The sequence below is a fragment of the Gobio gobio genome, assembly GCF_949357685.1.
Source record: "Gobio gobio genome assembly, chromosome: 13".
In the NCBI taxonomy this organism is placed as follows: domain Eukaryota; kingdom Metazoa; phylum Chordata; class Actinopteri; order Cypriniformes; family Gobionidae; genus Gobio; species Gobio gobio.
Genome location: NC_137106.1, coordinates 20,329,152 through 20,354,176, shown reverse-complemented (window position 1 = coordinate 20,354,176; position 25,025 = coordinate 20,329,152). Strand labels below are relative to the sequence as shown.

The 25,025-nt window shown below is 36.6% G+C and overlaps 2 protein-coding genes across 5 annotated transcripts in view; both read left to right on the top strand.

Moving 5' to 3' along the window:
- Nucleotides 1–17,800, top strand: part of rnf144aa (ring finger protein 144aa) — a 46,542-nt gene extending 28,742 nt beyond the window's left edge. Inside the window, exons 5-10 of one of the 4 annotated variants that reach the window (XR_013817761.1) lie at nucleotides 2,267–2,477; nucleotides 8,359–8,506; nucleotides 9,422–9,511; nucleotides 13,054–13,942; nucleotides 15,378–16,586; nucleotides 16,876–17,800. Coding sequence is in view for 2 of the 4 variants with exons in the window: in XM_079833177.1 (XP_079689303.1) it covers nucleotides 2,267–2,477; nucleotides 8,359–8,506; nucleotides 9,422–9,511; nucleotides 13,054–13,185 (581 nt within the window). In the remaining 2 variants the exon portion in view is untranslated. Of the gene's footprint in view, nucleotides 1–2,266; nucleotides 2,478–8,358; nucleotides 8,507–9,421; nucleotides 9,512–13,053; nucleotides 14,609–15,377; nucleotides 16,587–16,862 lie in introns of those variants that run through there. The other 3 variants (XR_013817762.1, XM_079833177.1, XM_079833178.1) reach the window with 3 other exon arrangements.
- A 74-nt stretch (nucleotides 17,801–17,874) lies between these two features.
- adam17a (ADAM metallopeptidase domain 17a) overlaps nucleotides 17,875–25,025 on the top strand; it is an 18,649-nt gene continuing 11,498 nt past the window's right edge. Inside the window, exons 1-12 of the mRNA XM_079833173.1 lie at nucleotides 17,875–18,295; nucleotides 18,732–18,864; nucleotides 19,659–19,792; nucleotides 19,876–19,964; nucleotides 20,080–20,260; nucleotides 21,958–22,088; nucleotides 22,256–22,342; nucleotides 23,253–23,366; nucleotides 24,117–24,258; nucleotides 24,336–24,427; nucleotides 24,516–24,668; nucleotides 24,744–24,943. Of these exons, the coding sequence (XP_079689299.1) occupies nucleotides 18,175–18,295; nucleotides 18,732–18,864; nucleotides 19,659–19,792; nucleotides 19,876–19,964; nucleotides 20,080–20,260; nucleotides 21,958–22,088; nucleotides 22,256–22,342; nucleotides 23,253–23,366; nucleotides 24,117–24,258; nucleotides 24,336–24,427; nucleotides 24,516–24,668; nucleotides 24,744–24,943 (1,577 nt within the window). The 5' untranslated portion in view covers nucleotides 17,875–18,174. The remainder of the gene's footprint in view (nucleotides 18,296–18,731; nucleotides 18,865–19,658; nucleotides 19,793–19,875; nucleotides 19,965–20,079; nucleotides 20,261–21,957; nucleotides 22,089–22,255; nucleotides 22,343–23,252; nucleotides 23,367–24,116; nucleotides 24,259–24,335; nucleotides 24,428–24,515; nucleotides 24,669–24,743; nucleotides 24,944–25,025) is intronic.

Sequence of the window (25,025 nt, the reverse complement as noted above, 5' to 3'; positions counted from 1 at the left end):
AGGTTCCCTTAAACAGAAAAGACCTGAGGCTCTGTGCCATATGCCCGGCTTATGAATCTTCTCTTTCATCATTTTCATCAGTAGGGGATCCAGGCTCTAAAATCTGATAGTCTCCAGTTGTTTGAACCACAGGATACATTTGCTTGAGAGAGATTCTCTGCGTGTGTTACGTTACTATGAAAAAGACATAAGGGAGAAAAATAAATGTAGTTACGTGTTGCAGTTGTTCCGATGCTGTGAACTGCCCTCTCTGGCCCTGTTTACACCTGGTATTAAGATGCATTTTGGTCAATCGGATGACAAGTAGATGAGGGAGACACATCCTCGTTTACACCTGGTGTTTTAATCCATCTTTTTTGTCCACTTTCAACCTCTTCTGTCCTGTCGCGCACACACACACACACACACACACACTTTCAACGCTGTGTGTTGCTGACATCTTGCGCTGATTCGGGACAAGAGTCTGCGCAGTAGTGCATATGTATAATAATGTTTATACGTTAGGTCAGAAGGCAGAGAGTAGGCATTCTTTTGTGGCTGTTCGAACACATTCGACCACTTGAATGTGTTTTTGACTCACTTTGGAAGTGGTCGAAAGTGGACAAGCTCAAAGCGTTTAGACCCCGTTTACACCTGTATTTAGTGTCGTCCACTTGTGGTCTGATCTACCAAAATGCATGTCAACTCTTTCCCCGCCATTGACGAAAATTTCCGGCGTTCCATGTTTTCACTGTTGTACAATAGGAGGCGCTATGACACATCTTCTGAAAGAGTATTGAATCTCCTGATCATGTGAAGAAGAAGCAGAAACAAATGATATCTCATGTATGCAGATGTGCATGTAAAATAACGTGATCAACATTTTAACGGCATATAAATCTAAACTGCCTAATGTTACCAAATGAAATGTCGACCCAGGTCGAGCTATAATCCTGAATCCGAACACGTTTTTTCTCAGCTCAAAAACTTTTTTATGAAACTTACCCACATTCAAATGTTGGTAAAAAAAAAAGAATGCATTAAGCTAGAATAAAACATTTGTTTTGTTTGTTTGTTTAAAAGCAGAGGGTTTGTTCTTTCTTTTAGTATATTGCTTGTACAGATATTCACGCAACGAAATATTCTGGGGGCCATGAATATAATAATATTATAAAAAAATATATAATAGAATAAAAAATGCTGGCAACTTTTTTTTCATTTTTTTTTACGCTGGCGGGGAAAGTACCAGGTGTAAACAGGCTTCTGTTTCCTCTTGGGTCTGTATTGAAGGTTTTCATGCTTTCATATGAGAACCATGGCGGCAACATCCTCATAAATGAGAGATTTGCAATTTTGCATAGAGAGAGAGGGAGAGTAAAATGCATTCATTTAGCCCATCAGTGTTCTAGGGAACTGGAGTGGAATGTTGGTTATAACATATCCACACTCCCAGAAACTGAGCCAAGAGTTCATGTGGAGTCATGCGTGGTCTGCCTTGTCAGATGGAGTGGCCGTGCGTGAGTGTGTTGGGTTTGTCACAGTGCACATGGGGACAGATGAAAATGCATGCCATCCTGACTCAAAACGGCTAAAAATGTCTGTCAGCAGATATTACTGAAAGTCCTCTTTATAACATAATTGCCCAAACCAAACATTACATAACCATAACCATAGCCATATAGAATGTCACTAACATATTTTTGATATATTCATCAGGCAAATGAGCGAGTAAAACCATTATGAAACAATCAAAGCTGTATAGGAACCAGAATATCATAGACCCTTGGGATGGACTGTTTTGATGTGAATCAGTAAGCAACTCAGGACAACCTAGAAACCACCTCGACATCACCTTGCAAGGCCCTAGCAGAATGACTTAGCATCTGCATAGCTACAGCCAGACATCCAGAAATTCTGCACAGGAAAGCACCACTCACGTTTTATCAGAATATATTAATCTAGCTACTACTAAATGTAATCATTTATTGAACAGCATTGTCTCCGCCTCCTATTGTGCCCAGTCGTAAAATCACTGTTATGCTCAGGCCTCATGCAGCTTTTTGCTTTAATGAAATTTAACTAATGAATTTATGCAAAGCTATGATAAGTAGCAACTCTGGTATCTCGATCCTGAGGGCAGATGAGGCCAAAGCTGCTCTTTTCTATTACCCCTCCATCTCAGATGGCGTAACCATGGTGACCTGTCAGCCTACATCAGCTGTAAGCAGCCTAAAATAAACACTCATGGAAACTGCGTCTGATCTCTCTTCTCTCACCCCCCCTACAGAGGTGTTGCTCGACCCAAGCCGGACCTGGTGCCCGTCCTCCACGTGCCAGGCCGTGTGCCAGCTGAAGGAGTCTGACACGCCGCATCCGCAGTTGGTGCGGTGCAATGTTTGCACACTTGAGTTCTGTTCCGCCTGCAAGGCCAGCTGGCATCCGGAACAAGACTGCCAGGAGAACGTTCCCATCACCTCGTTTCTACCTGGAGAAAGCAGGTACTGTTGCCTGTTAGGTTCAGTATAAGTGGTGCTTATAAGTTGTGCTTAATTGACAGCCCTTGTGGCACAATGTGGCATAATGTTGTCACAAAAAAATCATTTTTACTTGTCTCTCCTTTTTACAAAAAAGTGTGTTACCTTGAGGCACCAAAAATACGACAAAACATAAACAACATGCGTGTTAACATGTTTTTAGTGTGAAGAAAAAAATACTTTTCTATGTAATATAAGGGACGGCAGTGGTTCAGTGATTCATGTAGGTTGTCTACAAACCGGAAGGTTGGTGGTTCGATCCCCGGTTCCACCTGACCAAGTGTCGAGGTGTCCATGAGCAAGACACCTAACCCCAGCTGCTCCCAACGAGCTGGATGGCGCCTTGCATGGCTGACACCGCCGTCGGTGTGTGAATGGGTGAATGTGAGGCAATGTGTAAAGCGCTTTGGATGGCCATTGGTCTGTTAAAAGCGCTATATAAATGCAGTCCATTTAATATCCAATATTGAAAAAATAATTTTGCCATGACAACATAATGCACAAAACTGACTGTAAAATGACTGTAAAAAATGACAGGAACAACTTTAGAGCTCAAATAATACACAAGTTTAAGGAGAAGAATTAATGTAGGGGATTTTATAAAATTCAACCATTCAAAATGTTGAGGTCAGTAAGATTTTGGAAAGAAATTGATATTTTGATTCTGCAAGGATGCATTAAAATGATCAAAAATGACAGTAAAGACATTTACAAGTTAAAAATGCTTTTCCTTTTGAACGCTTTTCAACATCAAAGAATCCTGGAAAAAAAACTTTCACAAATGTTTTAAAAAAGTTTCAAAAAAAACTTTTCACAAAAATTTTATGCAGCACAACTGTTTTCAACATTGATAATATTAATATTGACATTATTGATAACAATGTTGGCCCCACTTTATATTTGGTGGCCTTAACTACTATGTACTTACATCAAAAAATAAGTACAATGTACTTACTCTGTTCAAATTGTATTGCAAAACACATTTGCTGATATTGAGGTGGGATACGGGTAGAGTTAGGGACAGGTGTGGAGGGATGGTTTAAGGGTAGGGTTAGGTGTAAGTCTCAACAGTGTAATTACAAATGTAACTACAGAAATTAATTACAGATGTAATTACATGCAGGTATTTTTCAAAATGTAAGTACAATATAAAAACATGTATGTACACAATAAGTGCAATGTATCAAATTATTAATTAAAATGTTAGTACAAAGTAGTTAAAAACACCTAATATAAAGTGGGTCCGAAATGTTTCTTGAGCACCAAATCAGAATGATTTCTGAAGGATCATGTGACACTGAAGACTGGAGTAATGAAGCATTCAAATAGAAAGCACTTATTTTAAATGTTATTGATATTTTTTTACTGTATTTTTGATGAAATAATTGCAGTCTTGGTGAGCATAGGAGACTTCTTTCAAAAACATTAAAAAAATCTTGCCAACCCTAAACTATTGAATGGTGGTGTAAGTTTCGCATTTCTGCTTTCAAATCCACCGAAAATCCACCCCATTCACGTCATTTGTAAGTTTCTCATGTAACCCTTTTGCTATAAAGAAAATGAGGGATGAGACAGAATTCATTATTTTTTGGGGGGTACATTGTGCCACTAATGCTGTAGATTGAGGTTATCTTGTATCGGAGGTTATCTTATCCTGTTCTTTGCCATTTCTCATCTTGTCTACTCCGCATTCATCAGCAGCTACGCCTCAGTGTAGTTTTGTCTCTTTGATGCGCATTTAAACTCTCCCATCCTCCCTCCTGGTCGGTATGTGAATGCAGCTGTCACGATGAGGCATGTACAGTGTAATGATGTTCGATGTTGAGAAGTCGACATGATATTTGAGATAAAATACCTCAATCCATCTGTGTTTTTCTACACTATTAAACATGCTCATCATTCAGTCGAAGAATGGATCTTCAGCTTCTAAACGTTGAAGAGTGATTTTCTCTCTGCTCAGCAAGCCAGAGATTCATGCACAGGTGTTATTTGACATTCATGTCACACGCACACTTGATTCAAAAGCAAAAGCATCATTGAGCTGAGTTTCTGATCCTTGATCTTGGGTCATACAGGAATGAACACTCAGCCAGCTCTGAAGTGAATTGCTTCACAAATAATACTCCACTAGTCATAATACTCAAAAAGAGCCTTTCAAATTTACAGCTCAATTTCTGTATCATTTCATGTTTGAGATTGCGCCTGAACTCCAAAGAATATCTCAGAGTGAGGGAAACAGTCTTTAGACAGCATGAAATCAAAATGGACCCCATTTACACTTTAAACAGACCTCCTCAAGCTATGAGCTGACCTGACTCTTAAAAAAAGTATAAATAATATATAATATAATATAGAAAAAAATACCTATTTTTGAGAAAGACCTATTTTATATAAATATATATACACACATACACACACTAATCACATTATGTCCTAATATTGTGTTGGTCCTCCTTTTACTGCCAAAACAGTCCTTACCCGTCGAGGCATGGACACCCCTGACGGTGTGCTGTGGTATCTGGCACCAAGATGTTAGCAGCAGATCCTTTAAGTCCTTGTTTGTTCCGCACATCCCACAGATGCTCGATTGGATTGAGATCTGGGGAATTTGGAGGCCTCAAACTCATTGTGCTCCTCAAACTATTCCTGAACCATTTTTGCTTTGTGGCAGGGCGCATTAGTAACATCCACATGGATGGCAGGACCCAAGGTTTCCTAGCAGAACATTGCCCAAATCATCACACTGCCTCCATCGGCTTGCCTTCTTCCCATAGAGCATCCTGATGCCAAGTGTTCCCCAGGTCAGCGATGCACACACACCCAGCCATCCACGTGATGTAAAAGAAAACGTGATTTGTCGGACCAGGCCACCTTGTTCCATTGCTCCATGGTCCAGTTCTGATGCTCGCATGCTACAGTAGCTCGTCTGTTTGATTGAACCTCATGGGCCAGCCTTCGCTCCCCATGTGCATCAATGAGGTCACCCATGATGACCCTGTCATTGGTTCACCTCAGTTCCTTCCTTGAACCACTTTTGATAGATACTGACCACTGCAGACCGGGAACACCCCACAAGAGCGGCAGTTTTGGAGATGCTCTGACCCAGTCATCTGACCGTCACAATTTGGCCCTTGTCAAACTCGCTCAAATCCTTACGCTTGCCCAATTTTCCTGCTTCTAACACACATATCTATCCTCTGATCCATTGATTTAAAACAGACACCCCAAAGCATGCGGTGGGTTTGGTGGAGGGTAATCGAAAATGTATGGGGGAAAGTGACGTGAGAGGAGGCAATGCCTCCATGATTGGATATGATCAGTTAATTTGAAAAATCCCACCTCTTGCTTTCGTGCGCTTTCTAGACTAATTAAATAGTAAGTAAACAACGCAGCTATTTAGATATCACCGCTAATGTCATGTCAAAATCAAACTTGAAATGGCTTGAAAGCATGTTGACTGTGAGGTTTTTAATGAGTAATCAGCTCGGGGAAATTAAAGTTACATCTTTGTGTCTGTGACTCTGAGCAGTGTGTACAAGCTTGATGACTGCTGAAAATAAGTTGAACATTAAAAGAGAAATTGAACATTAGTTGACAAATGTTAGTTATTATTTCGGAATAAATGTAAAAATGCGTAAAAACATTAACGTGTATATTTGCTTTTAATAAATAAAAACATTACATAGTTAGTGTAAAAATACAAAATAGAATTGTATTTGGCCTCTTTTTATGTAATGTTTATTTAACCATGGGAAAAAAAGGACATTTAATTGACATAAATTTACATTTGATGTATAAAAAAAAAAAGTGAGGACTTTGCCTCCTCATTTTAAAACACCACTGCACTGCACTGCACACCATATATATATATATGTGTGTGCGTGTGCGTATGCATGTATATATGTGTGTGTATATAAAAGACAATATTTTAAAATTTAATTTATTGATTTTTTTATTTATTTTATAATTTACTAATTTTTTCAGCAGCCATTACTCCAGTCTTCAGTGTCACATGATCCTTCAGAAATCAATCTAATACGCTGATTTTCTACTCAGGAAATGTTTTTATTATTATCAGTGTTAAAAACATTTAATATTGCTTAATATTTTAATATGCTGCTTAATGTTTTTGTGGAAACTACTACTTTTTTTTCAGGATTCTTTGATGAATAGAATAGTCAAAAGTCTTTTTTTTTTTTTTTTTACCTCAAACGGTTGTGTATATAACTCAAACTGTGTGTGTATAATCAAATCAGAAATAATCATATTACTACTATTATTATGGCTATTAATAGTACTTAACTAAACTGCAGTGTTGCAGTACTATGAGTCAGATTCAGCCCCTGCAATTCTAAGGAGGAGCTGCTGCTGTCTTACTGGCTATAAGAGGTTTTCTGTACAGTGTCACTTCTCTTAGATCAATAGACTGGGAATTGTCCTGGAAATGAATGGGCTTGTACTTGTCATCTCGGTCCCTGTGGGTCAGCCTCTTCATTACCAGTGAACATTGTCCCTGGCTCACAACTCTTTAGTACATATAAAAGAGATGGGCCTGTCTGGGTGGAAAAAGAATCAACTGTAGTACCAGTACCATGTTTTTTTTTTGTTTGTTTTTTTGTCCTGTGAAAAGGGATAATTTTAGAGATGCACCAACACTAAATGTCTCTGCCGATACAGATTTGATTATTCAGAATGATATCTGCGAATACCAATACCGATAAAATCTCTCCAAACAGCAGAGCCCAAACTATTATGTTCAACTGCTATTTATTTTCAGATATTACGCTCAAATAATAAAATGTGAGATTTTTGTGAAAACTGAAAGTTTGTGTGCCACTCATTTGCACATAAGGTAGTTTTCATAAACACTTGTCTTCATGACAAATATATTCAAGCATACATATATAATCAACTCCTCTAAATAAGCTCATCTGTGGTGTTTTCTCATAGCTAACTAATGAACTGTAAACATTGGATACATTTCCTGAGGTAAAGCAACATTAAAGGAGTAGTTCACATTAAAATGAAAATTACCTCATGATTTACGCACCCTCAAGCCGCCCTAGGTGTATGTGACTTTCTTCTTTCAGACGAACACAATCAGAGTTATATTAATATATTCTGATGCTTCCAAGCTTTATAATGGCAATGACGGGGTCCATTGAGTTTGAAGCTCAAAAAAGCTCATCCATCCATAAAAAACATACTCTACATAGCTCTGGGGGTTAATAAAGGCCTTCTGAAGCGAGTCGATGGGGTTTTGTAAGACAAATATCCATATTTAAAACTTTATAAAGTAAAATATCTAGCTTCCGGCAGTGTAACGCCTCTCGCAGTTCAAAAAGCTTGCGCGACATTCTAGTGATACGTCGCGCAAGTTACGCTTTTTCCGTAAGTTGAATTCAGAAGGCGGTCTGCCAGAAGCTAGATATTTTATTTTATGATATAACTCTGATTGTGTTCATCAGTAAGAAGAATGTCTTATACACCTAAGATGGCTTGAGGGTGAGTTAATCATGGGGTCATTTAAATTTTAAAGTGAACTACTCCTTTAAGTGACATTTTGTCAGAAGCTGTTTTAATGACGTGTCTTCACTGTTTGAGCGATTATATGAGACGTGATACATTTCAGTAAGTTGTACTGTATCTTTCAACGTACTTTTTGATGTTCAGGCAAGTTTTTTCGTGCTATAACTCATATTAAAGTGGAAGACTAGAAACTAGTGCTCCACTGCTTGATCATCGGCTGTGAAAATAATTGCTTTTTTCGTCCGATACCGATTATTGGCCGATACATCAGTGCATCCCTAATAATATTAACTCTTACTCTTATCTTTTTTTCTAGTTCATTCTTTAAGGCTGATGATGACGACGCCCCCATCAAACGCTGTCCCAAATGTAAAGTCTACATAGAAAGAGACGAGGGCTGTGCCCAGATGATGTGTAAGAACTGCAAGCATGCTTTCTGCTGGTACTGCCTGGAGTCTCTAGACGTAAGTACTCAGAGAGCAAATTATCTCAGCTTAACTCTCTTAAAGACCCCCTGTGGTGAAAATCAAGTTTTTTAATGTTGTTTGTATGTCTATGCAGTGTTTTTAATATGCTTTAAGACAAATTCATAAGTCAACACCATTGCTGAGTATTTTTTTCCTTAAAAGTACAGTGATAAAAAGACCGTCTCCGAAACTCGGCTTGTAATGCCGGTGTTTCTTACATCACAAACTACCTTGTAACCAATCACGTCAATGTGCCGGCGGGCTTTAGCATATCATTAACTATAACCGCTCTGAAGCGGCAGTTTTTGTTGATATGAAAAATTGGGTACATTTTGCAATATATCAGGTGAATTATGTATATGATGTATATTATGATGTGACGAACTAGATGCTTTTCTCCACTGACGTTGTAAGTTGTTCAAAGCTATTTTAAGGATGCTGATTTTTTAGAAGGCAGCTGTGTGACTTTGAGATGGCGAACAGGAACATGGTTTGTGTAACATTAGCAACACATTATTAGCTGTTTGTTAACGTAGCAAAGCCAAAGGCTAATCATATTAATTACCGTTATGTGTCTGGTGTTGTAGACGAGCCTTTATGAGTGATGGGAGGCGGGGATCATTTGCATATTCATGGCTACGCGTATACTAAATGAACCAAACATGAAAAAAAATATTTCAGTATGTAATTTTGGTGATCAAAGATGAGCGTTTAGGGATAAAATGTTTGACAACAGGGGGATTTTAACATCATGATGCTATCTTACTGTATTTTTATTGGCCATGTGCGCGCCACTGAGACGGTATGTTAGTCCTTCAATCAAGGCCGTAAATGCAACAGTGTCCTTCATGCAGCTGTTCCGAACACCCACGCAGATAATGACCGGCCTCTTGTAAATTGTGTGTTTGACAGGACGATTTCCTCCTGATCCATTATGACAAAGGACCCTGCCGGAACAAATTAGGCCACTCCAGAGCCTCGGTGATCTGGCACAGAACGCAGGTGGGTGCTCACGGGAAGGAGCACACGTTTTCTTCCACATTTTTCTTTTCTCTGCCGTGTTCAAAGTGAGTACACGTGCATCTACACGTGACCGAGTCATAGGCATCCATTCAGACACAAGTGTTTATTCATGAAGTAAGTGCTTGTCTGCTGCGAGCAGGTGATACCTGCTGTTTCACAGCAGATTATATGTAAGAAGGTCACTTTGGGACAAATTCACTGAAATTATTCATGAAATGATGGAGAAGAGCAGTAGAAGCGGCTGTATATTTAGAGCAGTTTAGACTAGAACATCTTAAAAGGCCAACTCGGGTATTCCTACCTCCCCTTTGTGTTTCCTTTGTTAGACTAAATAATGATAGGAGAATATCACATTTGACAAGGCTGATTAAAAAAAAAAAAAAGAAAACATCAACTTTGTTCTCGGAAGGCATATACAAGCATTTTTCAACACAAGGCTCATTAGTCCCACTGTCCATTATGTATTTCTTAATAGCTTTGAAAAAATACATTTTCTTATGGTTCAAAAATCAGCACAAATAGTGTTAGATAAAAGCCTTTAAACGATGTCATTAGGAACCGAGAGAAACATAGTATGCAGAAATGGTTTGAAACAATTGAAATATGACAACTTTATAAAGAATATGCTGTAAACCATATATATTATTGGTTTTTCATGACAATTAAACATTTGTAGAAATAAGGATGTGGAAAAATCTCAAAAATATTTTATAATTTAAAATATATATATTTTTTTTATTTAGAATTATAGTTTTAAGTACTTTAAGTTTAAATGTTAAATGTTAATATTAATTATGGTAGCATGTTATGCTAAGGTAAATTTAGCTGATTTTAATAAAATAGAAAAGCATTGTATAAGGAATATTTTATATTACAGCGTTAATTTAGTATTATTTTTTTGTCATTTATAATAATGCTGAATTATGAAAATGTGTCAATGCACAAAAAACACAAAAAAAACCTGGTCCTTAACGTTGTTGTTTTTTCTTTATGCAAAATGTTTCTTATGTTTTTCTTTCAATTTTGAGGTGTAATTCTGTCTTATTCACCTTATGAGCCTTGAGTTCAGAAAGACTTTGTTCACATGCTCATCATTTCATATGCTGAACATAATGTCGAAAAGGTGAGAAGGCCCTGAAACTATGGAGAGCTTTCAATACTTTTGCACAAAGACATCTGTTGCTCTGCAGGGAAGAGTGAGTCATATTAAGCTTCATGAGAGCGTAGCGGCTCTTCTCCAGCCCTACGAGTTTACATTTTACAAAGCTTCAGCCTAGTAGCATCAGAAATGTGATTCTTTATGAATTAGTAAAGACAGAGCTGCATATCCCGGGCTTGAACCTCAGGGTTTGCTAACGCTCTTCCATTACGCCACTCCGTTCTCCTCCTCTCATGCCATTCCACACAAGAGACATACTCTGATAAAAAAGAGACATAAAATGGAGGGATATTTACATAGAAACAGAAATAGTGTTAAAATGTGTCCCATGATAAATGGGTATTGTCATCGGAATGCTGAGAAGATTCCGTATAGAAGAATAGAGGTCTATTGTGTCCTATTCCCTGTTCAGAATTGAGGGATTGTTTTGCATCCAGAGAAAATCTGTTTTACATGGTGTTCCTAGAGTGATGTGAAATATGTGTAATTTTGTTGGCCCATGATGTTTACAGATTCTATATAGTTCATGCATAAGATGAACTCAATCTCTGTTCCATTTTGTAACAGTTATAAATTCTAAGGATCTGACGCCCCTATGTGGTGGAAGATGATGCAGCATCAGAACAGTGAATTTTTGCCCCTTTTTGTTATATTTTTGTTCCTTTTCTTTTATTGATTGCAGAGTAGAAAGAGTACTATAAATGATGGTGAGAAGGAGGGGGAACAAGATTAAGAAAGAAATGTGTTCAAATATTGTCTTGCTTTTACTAAATAAGTTAGTTATTTATCTTGTGAAAATTTCAATTTAAAATAAGAAACTAAATTATTTTAAGATGTCCTTGTTAGAGTATAATTATACATTTAAGTATTGAGTAATATTTATTAACTACATGTACTTACTATTTAAAAAAGGGTGTCAAAATTGTACCTTTAGGGGTACAACAGCTTGTCGCTGGGGCAGTAACCTTAAAAGGACATCTTTTGTACCTTTTTTACCCCTAAAAGGTGCATACTAGTACCTCAAAATACTAATACTACAAATACGTTCCTTGTCAAGGATGTCCTTTTAAGGGTACTGCCCCAGCGACAAGCTGTTGTACTCCTAAAGGTACAATTTTGACACCCTTTTTTCTGTGTGTAGGGTTATGGTTAGGATTGGGGTTTGCTTTAGTTGCGTGTATTAATTATGCATAATTCATAGTTATTACTATAGTAATTACATGTAACGTGTAACAAGGACACTGTAAAATAAAATGTTACTGACTCAATATATTAAGGAAAAGTTCACTGAAAAGTAAAGACGCTGTCATAATTTACTCACCCTTATGTTAATTGGAAAGTTTTCAAACAATGATATTTCAAAGTGACCACCTACATACATGCACACAAACAAACAAAAACACTTAATTTATTCAACAATATTAAAAAATACAATTCAATTTCAGAATTAAAATTCATTTTGATATTTTTTGAAGGGCATAAAGTCAAAAATATCAGGGTGTCCTGATATCTTAATAAAAAAAGAGCTTAATTAAGAGATTAAGTCTTGTCTTGAATAGTTTAGTTTATATATTGGTCATCTTCCATCTGGGACAGCTCAAAATCATTCAATGTGCACAGGGCATGAATGAAAAAAATAAATATACTGTATATATTAATGCCTGCTACACATTGTACGATATTAGGCTGTATAGGCTGTCCCAGAAGAAAGATGACCAATCATGGAGATTTCTGAGGTCGTGGCTCCTAAACGGTGGTCCCTGTCGTACTGTGAGAGAGGCTCAAAGACGGCCGTTGTCATGGTCTAGCGACCAAAGATAGACTGCGATCATTTTCTGACAGTGTCAGAAATTTAGCATGATCATCTCACAGTGTGTTTGCTGCTACGACCTAAATCTACTGACTAGCCAATACAAATGCAACATGAAATGGAGTATTGATCAACGTGACATGTCGCTAATACTTAAAATTACTTACCTCAAGCTCCATTTACAAAATTGGCATACCAAGTTGGTCTCTTTTCTCTAGCAATGACCGCGTCCATATTATATTCCATATTCATCTTGCTCTTTTTGTTTATCATGCTGATGTTTCTTTTATTCTTCTATAATATCTTGCGCTGTAGCCTAAAATTCAATAGGTGTCATCATCTTGGGTATGACATATGTAGACTGTACGTTTATTAGATCCAGTGTGATTTGTAATGATCTTATAGGATTGCCGAAATTGCACAGTCTATAGCAGGCATAAGATGTGTATATCCAAAAAATACAAGAGAACCTGGTACATGTGTTTTTCTTTGTGCACACTCTTATATATCATTGATGCTCATATGGCGTTTTCATCTCTTTCATCTCCGCAGGTTGTTGGAATCTTTGCTGGTTTCGGCCTCCTCTTACTAGTAGCCTCTCCGTTCCTGCTGCTAGCCACACCATTTGTACTGTGCTGTAAGTGCAAGTGCAGTAAAGGCGACGATGACCCCTTACCGACCTAACAGCTTGGCGTGAGCAGTCCTAATGCCGGTCATCTCCTTTAATCGTTTTTCTTTTCCTCCTCCGCCTTCGAGCTCTTCATCAACCGGTGGGACTTGCGCATTTGAAGCCGCAACGCGAGCCATCTCACGCCACGGTTACTGTCACAGCTAGCTGAGTAGGCTCCATCCCCACAGGCCTGATGAGACTAAAGCAGACCTCATGAGGCTGCTGCTTGCTTAGGTGGAGGATTCGACAGGTGAGGGTTCCCTTAGCGCACCCCTCCGCAGTTACAAAAGAGACGTTACCGAAGGAGCACGGTGGATGTTCCCCATATGTGGCTCTTATGAGGGTTCTGTTCTAACAGAAAATATATGTTTGTCTGTCTGTTTCTATGTGCATAGTAGCATTTCAGTCACACAGCCTATTCTTTATTACTTGTTTTGCACAGATAAGGGGCTTTTCTGTCACTTTAAATGCTCTAAAGGGAGTAGATAGAATTTTTTGGCTCAAATGTACAGCATAATACCACTTTACATGTTTGTTATAAGCTCAGTTGTAGATTCAAGCCTTTATAATAGCACTTTCTTTTAGTTTTTTGTTCTTTTCATGACAAGTCATTGTCTTTCAGTCTGAAACTACAGACAAACCTAATTTGATTTGGCAGATTTTGGCTGTTGATGTCATCAGGAGATGATATTTGGCAATGAAATTTCTCCCAGTGCACTTAAAGACGATTTTTAGCCTTGAGATTGAGTCACTGACGTTCCTGTATTTAAAGCATAAATATGATTCCAAAGCAGGGCTGTCGTGTGTGTTTACAATGCACTGAAAGTGTTGCTCAAATGACACTATTACTTTAGTGACAACTTATCTGAACACCCAACATCTAAATGCAAACTGTCAAAATACTGCAACCAAATAGAACGTTTTGAGCTCTTTCATTTTTTTTTTCACCCCAACACATTTGTTTCCTTTTATATGTAGCTAAAGTTGAACTCTGCTCATTTTCTTAGAATTGAGAAATGTATTATTTGTCAGATAGTACAGTTTGTATCTCTTGCATAATTTTGGAACAGTCACTGCAATTCTGGCTGGGATTATACACTGATTTCTAGCCTGTTTAGCTTAAACTTAAATTTACATGTCCATAAGTCCAGCACTGTATCTATGCAAGTTCATATAACTTGAAGATAAAAAAGTGGTTTCTGCTGTCTTGAACTGAATGGTTGATATGGGCAAGTTATTGTGTTTTAGTTAAAAGGAGGAATATATCAAAATATGTTCAAAACTGAGTTGATCACTTTCTGAAAAGCCATTATAAATACTTTACATTTTTCATATAATAGACTGATTTTAAAATATACACTGCCGTTCTAAAGTTTTTGATCTGTAGGATTTTTAATGTTTTAAGAAGAAGTCTCTTATGCTCACCAAGGCTGCATTAAAAAAACGACAACAAAAAAACGTAATATTGTGAAATATTATTAAAATGTAAAAAATGTTTTCCATTTGAATATATTTTGAAATGTCATTTATTCATGTGATGGTAAAGCTGAATTTTCAGCATCATTACTCCAGTCTTCAGTGTCACATGTTCCTTCAGAAATCATTCTGATATGATGATTTGCTTTTCAAGAAACATTTATGATTATTATCGATGTTGAAAACAGTTGTGTAAAACATTTTTCTTTTAGGAATCTTTGATGAATAGAAAGTTCAAAAGAACAGTATTTATCTGAAATAGAAAGCTTTTGCAACATTGTACTACCGTTCAAAAGTTTTGGGTCTGTAATATATATATATTTTTTTGGGTAGAACTTAAATAAATTAATACATTTATTCAGCAAGGATGCATTACATTGATCAAAAGTAACAGTAAAGACATTTATAATGTTACAAAATTGAAAAAAATATTGTAAAAAAATTGCTGTTCTTTTGAACTTTCTATTTATCAAATAAAACTGTTTTCATTATTGATAATAATCATAAATGTTTCTTGAGCAGCAAATCATCATATCAGAATGATTTCTGAAGGATCATGTGACTGAAGACTGGAGTAATGATGGTGAAAATTCAGCTTTGCATCACAGAAATAAATAATATTTTAAAATATGTTCAAATTGAAACGTTATTTTACATTTCTTAATAATTTTTTACAATATTACTGTTTTTTTTTTAAATAAAATAAAAATAAATCTTATGCCTTGGTGAGCATAAGAGACTTTTTCTAAAAACATTACAAATTTTACAGATCAAAAACTTTTGAACGGCAGTGTAAGTATGAGACTGAATGTCAAGATTTTGCCTGCACCACCTGGAATAGTAAGCATATGTTCAAAAACTGTTGTGCCATCATATATAACTAGAGATATTCGAATCAAAGCACCTGCCATATGTGTAGCTGTATAATATGTAGCTTATTAGGTTTCTTCAAAATCTTTGGTACGATTTTATCATCTGCCATTTTTCGTTCATGTTATGTAGTGTGCCATTTTGGAGGTTGATATGACAAAGTGAATGTTTTTTCTTTTATAATACAACATTCTTTCATTCTTTCTGGAACCCAAAGTTGATTTCTGGTAAATATGTGATGTTATTCACCTCCATCCTTTGGTAGCAACCTGCATTACCCTTTTTTAGCCTTAAAGTACCTCACTGGTTTTCTCTCCTGTAGCTGAGGGCTTTATGATTTTTCTTTTTTTATTTGTTTATGTATTTATCCTCAGGTCCTCCTAGATTAAGAATTTTGGCACTGTTTAACTTGCGTGATGTTGAAAGGTATACCTTTATGCATATGTTTTTAAAATGATGTAAATGAAATGGCCATGATAGATCTCAAAATTGATTTTGCTACATTATTCTGATTTGAAATCATAAGAATCAGCATGATAAGATTAAAGCACAGCATCATTGTCATTTATGAACCGCACACAAGTTACTCGATCCAGCTGAATTTAATTATGCTCATTATTCCGCAAAATTTGGCCATTTCATGTAAAATAATGCTTATATATACATGTATATTGACAATCGTGCCAAGCAGGTTTTTAAGATATTGATGAGGGAACATTTTTTGACATTGGGTAAATATGTACTCAAAGCAGATCTTTGATGTTGTATGGGCTATATAAATTTAGCTGCTTGTGTTTCATTTGTATATTTTTTGTTGTAATACTCAATTTGATGTTCTTTTTTATTGTACAGTGTTTATGGAATATTAGTTGTACAATATAATAGTTTCCTTACTTCAGGGTTATTGAATTCACATTTTTGGCTGTTCAATCAGACAAGTGCTTTTTTTTTTGTTCACCTTTTTTTCCTAAATCTAATTAGAAATAATTGTGGCTTTACATGTAAATTGGGAAATACTCCTTGACACTATAGATCTTGCAAACAGCCAAAAACTGTATTGTTCCTGTTTGTACACTCTAAAAAAAAAAAGGTTCTATATTGCACCAAAAATGGTTCTTGGCTCGTAATCATAGGGGAACCTTTTTTAGTGCTATATAGCACCAATTTTGGTGCTTCAGTGGTTCTTCAGCGGTTCTTCAGAGGTTCTTCAGCGGTTCTTCAGAGGTTCTTCACCGGTTCTTTGACTAAGGTGCTATATAGCACCTCTGAAGAACCGCTGAAGAACCACTGAAGCACCAAAATTGGTGCTATATAGCACTAAAAAAGGTTCCCCTATGATTACGAGCCTTTTTTTTTAGAGTGTAGGAATTTGCTCGTTGCACAACTTAGCCTTGCAGATTAATTTTTATATTTCCGGATGAAACTCCTGTAAGCTCTTATAGTTTGGAGTTGGAGCAAAAATTTGCATGTCTTTTGTTTCACCACAGTGGTCTGTTTGTATTGATGTCTACCTTTCACACTTGACTTTTGGCTATTCCAAATATGAATTATTATTTTAATTGTTTTGACTTGTACCCCTGTAAAACATGACTGGATTTTTAGGGACCTTGGCAGTGCCCATTTGCCATTGCTTTTAAAGCTAGTTTTGCCTTTCACTCTTCCTTAGATGGCCTTTTTATGTGTCATTTGTTTGTTTTTGATATGTCATAAAGAAAAGTTTTATTCTCTGTAAATCAGAACCAAATTCCACTTGTACAGTTGTATGTAAAATTGCATGTATGTGAAGTCTTGAGGATAAAAAAAAAATACAAATATCAAAATAATTTTGTATCATCTCTGTGCCACTAACACTGTGACATTAAAATGTATTCATGTTCATAATTTTTTTCTGTTATTTGTTTATATTTGCATTTTGGTTAATTATAATGTCAAGAAAACTGTTTAGTAGGCCACTGTTGAATATACCATTAAAAAAATGTAAATTCAGGATGTGCTGAAAAAATAAAACAGTGTTTGCCAAATATGGCTTCGTAAAATATTTTCATTCACCTTTTCACTTAGGAAACTGCTTTGCACTTTATTTTTGTTGAAAATATATTTTATATTTCTAAAGAAATGTATCTGCATGCCATGCTATATTTGGAAGACAAAACGATAAATGAAAAGACACCATTGTTTATTTTCACGTTTTGTCGATGTACCTTGTTTTATTATTTATTTACTTATTTTAAGTATTTAAATGTCATAAATCATGTTCAATAAAAAAAAAACTCTAAGCACGACACCGGTAGTAAATCGAATTTAAAAAGAAATTCAAAATAAAAGTCCTCTTCCTGGGAATTCAATCGTTGCCCGGAAGTCCCTGGAATTATCGGAGCAGAGCCCAGCGCAAATGTGGAGGAAGGATTGAGACCATCTGAAAACTGTGGCTGTTCGCGGTGTATTATCTTTTATTTATGGACATTCGGCATTCACCCGGATCCCATCCTGTCAAATATTATAATATTTGAAGCCTTCTTTCATAGTCGTGTTTAATAAGCCGAGTAGAAGGTGGTCGTGAATATTGGTAAATAACGGACAGTAACGTTAGCTGTTGACAGCAGAGAACTTCACATCCAAACATGGTGCTTTGACAAAAGTGATGCTGCATCGCCAGTATGGAATCTTTGATATTTTATGTAGTGTTGTTATCTCCACTTTTTGTCCATTGTGCTGTGAAACCAGCTTCTGTTGAAGAAGACTTGAGAAATCAGGAAGAGGTAACGTTACAAGAGTTTGGTAAGTTGCTCTGAGAAAGCTATTCAAATGGGATCAAGAAGGAAATTCGGGTTCAAACTAAATGTACTGTCTTCTTGAATGGGGGTATAACTTATGGGGTTGTCTTGATTTGTGAGTTCAAAGTCTTCCTTCCTTTTCCTGTTTTGACTCAGTCATGACTGTTTATGTTAGTTCATTTCCTCAAACAGGTAACGTTAGGTTGCTGTATGTGCAGACTGAATGGAAAGGCATTTTGATGTGCTTCTCTTGCAGTAGAGTCTGAATTTGGGTCCCTGTATGATCAATACACATACAGTCTATAGTGCTGACCAAGGAATATTTCATCTTTATAGGCCTAAATAGTTTGGAGGTGTTGTTTTGGGATTTAAAAGTTGTGTGTGGATAAATAGTGGTGTTATGTAGGAATGGTGATTTATATGTGCATTACTTCATCCAGATGCGCTCAGCTCCTTACTGTCAGACTTTGAGGTGGTGCCTGCATCAGGACTCCAGCTTCACTCGGTCAGGAAAAGGGAAGTTGATGCCCGATCACATGTGGAGCGCCTGGTCAGCTTCACAGCTCTCCAGAGGTAAAGCTAACAGATCCACACATGCCTCTGTCTCTCTTGCTAAATGACACAGTTAAAAGCACTAAATAAGGAGCCTAAAGGTTGCCAGGTGGCTGTTTGTGGCAGGTCATGTGATAATAAAAGAGAGATGACACTTTTTAATATATATATATTTTTTAATGTATTCTTCTTTAAACACCCCTGATTTCTAAAAGTAATAATCATATTTATTTTTAATGTATTTTATGTATTTTTATTTATTTATATGATTTGTTTTTATTCTATTCTAAATCTATTTATTATTTATAAGAATGTTTGTTATTTTTCTCTGACCATCCCTGATTTCTAAAAAAAAATATATTATTATTATTATTATTATTATTATTATGTATTCATCATATTTAGTTTTAATGTATTTTATTATTTACTTTAATTTATTCATATGATTTATATTTTTTTCTATTATATTATTTTTATTTATTTATGTTATTTATTTTTTTATTATATTCTATATTTGCTTTTTATTTGTAAGGATATTTGTGTTATTCTTCTGACCACCCCGGATTTCTAAAATATATTCATATTTATTTATTTATTGTTTTATTGTATTTAATTTTACAAATATTTATAATTTATTTGTATGTATTTATTTTGTGTATGATTTCTTTTTATTCTATTCTATATCTATTATTTTTTCATTTCAAAGAATGTTTATTCTTTTCTGACCACCCATGACCTCAAGAAATTATTAGAGGCTGATTCTTATTTTAGATTTTCATTTCACTAAAAGATGTTTGTTACATCTTTTTTCAAAGGCACTTCGAACTGTACTTGACAACAAACACAGAACTTTTCACGGACAACTTCAAGGCTGTATTCGTAGATGAGAATGGAAAAGAGGACCAATATGATATTCAGTTACAGAATTACTTTAAAGGACACGTAGTGGGTAAGACATGGGATGAAGATATTAGCCTTGGCTGAAAACTGAATGATTCATTATCATACATCTTTGTATTGCTATCCCAACAGGAGAGGAGCACTCACGCGTGCAGGCACACATAGACGGAGACGAGTTTTCAGCGCACATTCTTACTGAAAAGGCCGAATATAATGTAGAGGTGATTTGCTCACACATGCCCCTCAAATTCTTCTTACTTTAAAGCATTTGAAATTAATTTCTCAAAGTAATTTTTTTACTGTATGTTTCCGTATCTCTTGTCTTGTCTTCTTTAGCCCTTGTGGCGGTTTACCCCAGAGTCACCCCCTGATGGCCGTTTGCTGGTGTACCGCTCAGAGGACATTAAGAACATTAGTCGACTGTTCTCCCCCAAAGTGTGTGGATATGTGAACGCTGATGCCCAGGATCTCCTGCCAGAAGAGGCAAGAGCAGCAGGACAAACGGAAAAAGAGGAGGGTGTGTATTTACATATGTATAATAATAATAGTAATTTCTATTTATATATTATATATATTATTTTCTTACACATTTCAATTTTTTTTACAACATTTCACAATTTGACTGTATTTTAATCAAATGAATGCAGTATTGGAAAGCAAGAGACTTTCTTCGAAGAAAAAAAAAAATCTAATCAGTTTCAGACCTTTGAACGGCAGTGTAAACGTTAAATGTTGTTTCATCTTGTCTTTAAAACTGTTTTGTTTTTAGTAGGGCTGGACCTGAATTTTTAAATATTAGTTTTGTCGGTTGGTATTCAATTTTAAATTTTGGGATTATAATATTCATGTTTGTTTTCGCACACCTGGCATCCCCCTCGAAACGGTTCTCATTCGCGCTTGAATATGTTTACACTATAAAATCTGGCGAATTACAATACTTCTTTCTTTCTTTTTTTTACAATTATCTTGTATAGCCTAGCCGTTTTTAATAGAATGCACAGTTGATGGAACCCAACCTCGTTATACTTAATTAATATATTTGCTTCTTCTTATTCTACTAAAGTGTTCCCTGCAACTGGAGTATTCTCTGTCTAGAGTGTACAACTGCATGAGCTTGTATGGACAGAAGCGCATACTTGAGCTTGTATTTTGGGTTAATTGTGGAAAATAGAATAATAGAAACAAAATGTAAAAAAAAAAAATTTTTACCCGTTATTATCAATCTAAATGAATCTACTGTGAAATATAGGAGCTTGTTAAAACTCAATGGGAGATTTTACTGGGAAGCCACGTTCCCCAGTAAAATCGCCCATGAGTGAACGTCATGATTCAGTTCATCTGAAAGAGAAGACAAAAATGCTGGAGACCTCAGCTGTGTGGGAGCACTTTAAACTGAAAAATGTTAGGCTACCTTATTAAAAGTATTGCTCTTAACAGACCTTTGTGTTTTGTATCACTAGTGCAGTGTCCATTCTCGGAGCATATAAGCCCTGCCCACGTGAGGTGTGCCGCTTCCGGCTTGTGCTTTTCTATAGTTTATTAAAAGTTTATTCATTCTGAAGTGTCGTGTGTCCACATTGCACCAAATGCGACACTGCACTCCCTTGGGTCCTCAGCAACACACCCGCCACGTGTGAAGTCGATTAGATGAACGGTTCTCGACATAATCAAAATGCAAACAGACAGACACACAGAGATTCCTGCTTTTATTAGAGAGAAGAATATGTTCAGCCCCCTTCCTTCCGAAGCTTTGAATATTTAGTGTTGGCTTCAAAGCTCAAAAAATGGTATTCGGACCAGCCCTAGTTTTTAGCCATTTTGAGACAGACACATTTCATTAGGAGAACAGCCTAAATGGACAATAGATAATCAGTTTAATCACATGCTCATGATGAGCGAGATGGTTACTGCATGAGTGTGTAGGAGTTATACATTAGTCTGACAAAGGCCACCCATTCAAGCATATATAGTCACCCGGCAGTGACCTCCTGCCATGAGAATTGAAAATGTTCTGGAGACAAAACAGAATAATTCAGTTGAATAACTTCTTCATTCTTTGTCCTTCTTTATCATATTCATGGAAGTCCCCATTGTGTAGCTTTAAATTGGGTAGATCCATTTATGGGTATTAATGCTTTGGGATTTACATAACTAATTAGAAAAAATGTATCTCATAGTGCGCATTGTTTAGGCGTTGTTGTGTTTTGAATGCAGATCTTCACAACAGAGAAAGAAGATCTGCACATGACCCCAAGAAGAACACCTGCCCGCTGCTGTTAGTGGCAGATCATCGCTTCTATAAGCACATGGGCCGTGGAGAGGAGAGCACCACCCTCAACTACTTGGTGAGCAAAGCACACAAAATATAAATGAAAAGGAGGCGTGTCATTGTTCTTGTACTGTACAACAGAGAAGTTTGTTGCACTACGGTACGGATAAGATCCATATAAACACCATGATATCAGATTTATTAACAAAAGTGCATTGAACTTGAGTGTTTTGTGTCTTTCAGATTGAGCTGATAGACAGAGTGGATGATATCTATAGAAACACATCCTGGGATGAAGAATTTAAAGGTTACGGTGTGCAGATTCATCAGGTAACCTTAATAAATGGAGGAATCATCCTTCTCAGTTTTCATCTTTTTGTTATACAACGTCACTTCAGTAGATGAGTTTGACTCTCCTAGTTTCTCTTCATATTTCTTAAAGGGATAATTCAACATTTGAAACTTGAAAAGCATGAAAAAGGGTGCAAAGGCACTTTTAAAATATGTTCCATATGACATTGTGCATTATATAACAAGTTTTCAAGTCGTTATTCTTTGAAAATCTTGACTTTTGTCTAAACACTGTCCGGTTTTTGAATGAATCACAAAAATGGTTCATTAAAATGTTCTGAATGATTAATTCACAAAACTGATCAATTTATTGAGTATAATTTCTTGTTTCACAAGTTTATCAGTAAAGAATGACTTAATTTTAGTCTTCAGACGATTTGTAATACATCACACAAGCTGTATGAACCACTTTTATGATACTTTTAATGCTGCTGGAAAAGTACAACCAGAACATTATTCAGAGTTCCTCCTTTTGTGTTCCACTGAAGAAAGAAAGTCTTACAGGTGTATGTGATTCTCCCAATGCATCCCTGATTTTCTCATTCTTGATCATTGGTAGAACTGGTGACTCTCAAGTCAAAGTGATCATAGCAGCTGACTCAAATCTAATACAAAGAGCTTAATGATAGTTTCATCAGACCACCAAAGTTTCCATATTTTGTCACATGGCTTGTAGCAAACTCTAGGTGTGACTAAATGTTGGCCTTTCTCAGAAGTGGCTTTTGATTGTGCCACCTCCCATTGTGACGAAATCCATTTAATGCATTTTCCACTTTGTTAGAGTGGAGTTCATGTGCTCAATGCTTTGTCTTTTTATAAGCTTGTTATTACTTTATCTCAATGTTCAATAAGTATTATCTTGCCATCTAAGATGTAAATATGCCAACAGATAATCATAAACAAGGAGCCCACAAAAGTTGCCCAAGGAGAGAAACACTACAACATGGATGGAAGCCCATTAGGAAGAAAGGATGGTGTGTGGGATGTGAAGAAGCTTCTGGAAGTAAGTGCCATGGAATCCCTGGAAAATACACACCAGGTCAAAATGCTATGATCAATCCACCACAGCAATCCGATTTTGGGGTCAGTTTATGTGCTTTATATTACAGGCTGCAGACTGAATAACTGATCACATATGCAACAAAAAGATTGCAATGTGATTTAATAATTGAAAAATGTCATGTTAAGACAGCATTTCAAAATGAAGACAGTTGTGATTCGTCAGATATCATCTGGTTAGGGTGTGCGCCAGTGCTTCCTGCACAAATAAATGAAGACAGTCCGATTTACTAATAGTGACTCTTATGGTTGGAATTATACTAACTCTGTTGTGAAGCAAATGCCAGTTCAGAGATGTTATTTAAGAAGAAGAGTTCCGGAGTCAAGACCATATCCTTATCTAACAGGAATGATATGTCATGAGAAAGCTGAGACCAGAAGGGGAAAAGTGCAGGGCATTCCCAAAATATTTTTAAATATGTACCAAGTGCCCTCTGCGGGCATAAATTACAATTTGGGGAAAGTGACAGATGCATATAGAAACGTTTTAAAGGGGACTGATAGAATCTATCTAGTACTTTCCAATGGATCATCTGATGATTTGGGTTTTGTAATAGTTGTAATTGTCTCCCAAGTTTGGTCAGAAAATAAAGTTTGTGCGTCACCACTGATATTCTTTATTTATTTTTGAGAAGAGCCCTGAAGCACTGATTTGTAGACACTCACGTTCTCATTATCTCGCGGGTCTCTTCAGCAATTCAGTTATGACATCGCAGACAACGCCTCTGCAGTCTGCCTTGCCCATCTCTTCACCTATCAGGACTTTGATGATGGCACTCTGGGTCTGGCATACGTGGCCCCTTCTAAACAAGGATTGGGAGGACTCTGCCCTAAACGTGAGGATCTCTACAACTGTGATTAGTGGAATTCCACCTAACAGTGCTTGACTTCAGACATTCATTTTGTCTTGCAGCCTACTATCCATCACAGTCCGTCAAGAGACCCAGCTACCTGAACACTGGCTTGACAAGCACCATGAATTATGGGAAAACTATTTTGACTAAGGTTTGCATACATTGCTTTAAATACCACTTGTATTTTGTATACTAGTTGTTTTTTTAGCAGGAAGCATAGTTATGTATCGTCTATCCAGGAAGCAGATCTTGTAACCACTCATGAGCTTGGGCACAACTTTGGAGCTGAACACGATCCAGACAACATAATGTCTTGTGCACCCAGTGATGACGAGGGTGGCAAATATGTCATGTACCCTATTGCGGTCAGCGGAGATCATGTCAACAACAAGGTATTATCCATCCTGTTTTGATTATTTCCTTTAACATGTAGTTCCTTTTTCTCACTCACTTATTGTTTCCCTCAGCGCTTCTCCAGCTGTAGCAGGGTCTCAGTCAGCAGGGCGTTACAGGTTAAGGCCCATCAGTGCTTTAAGGAGAGGAGCAGTAAGCTGTGTGGGAACTCCCGTGTGGAGGAGGACGAGGACTGTGACCCTGGACTGCTTCATCTCAATGATGACCCCTGCTGCACAGCTAAGTGCAAATTCAGGAAGCAGGCACAATGCAGGTAAGGTAGTTAACCGTGATAGACCAATATATCAGCCATTTATCAGCATCAACTTTGCCTAGATCTAGATCACAGTAGTGAC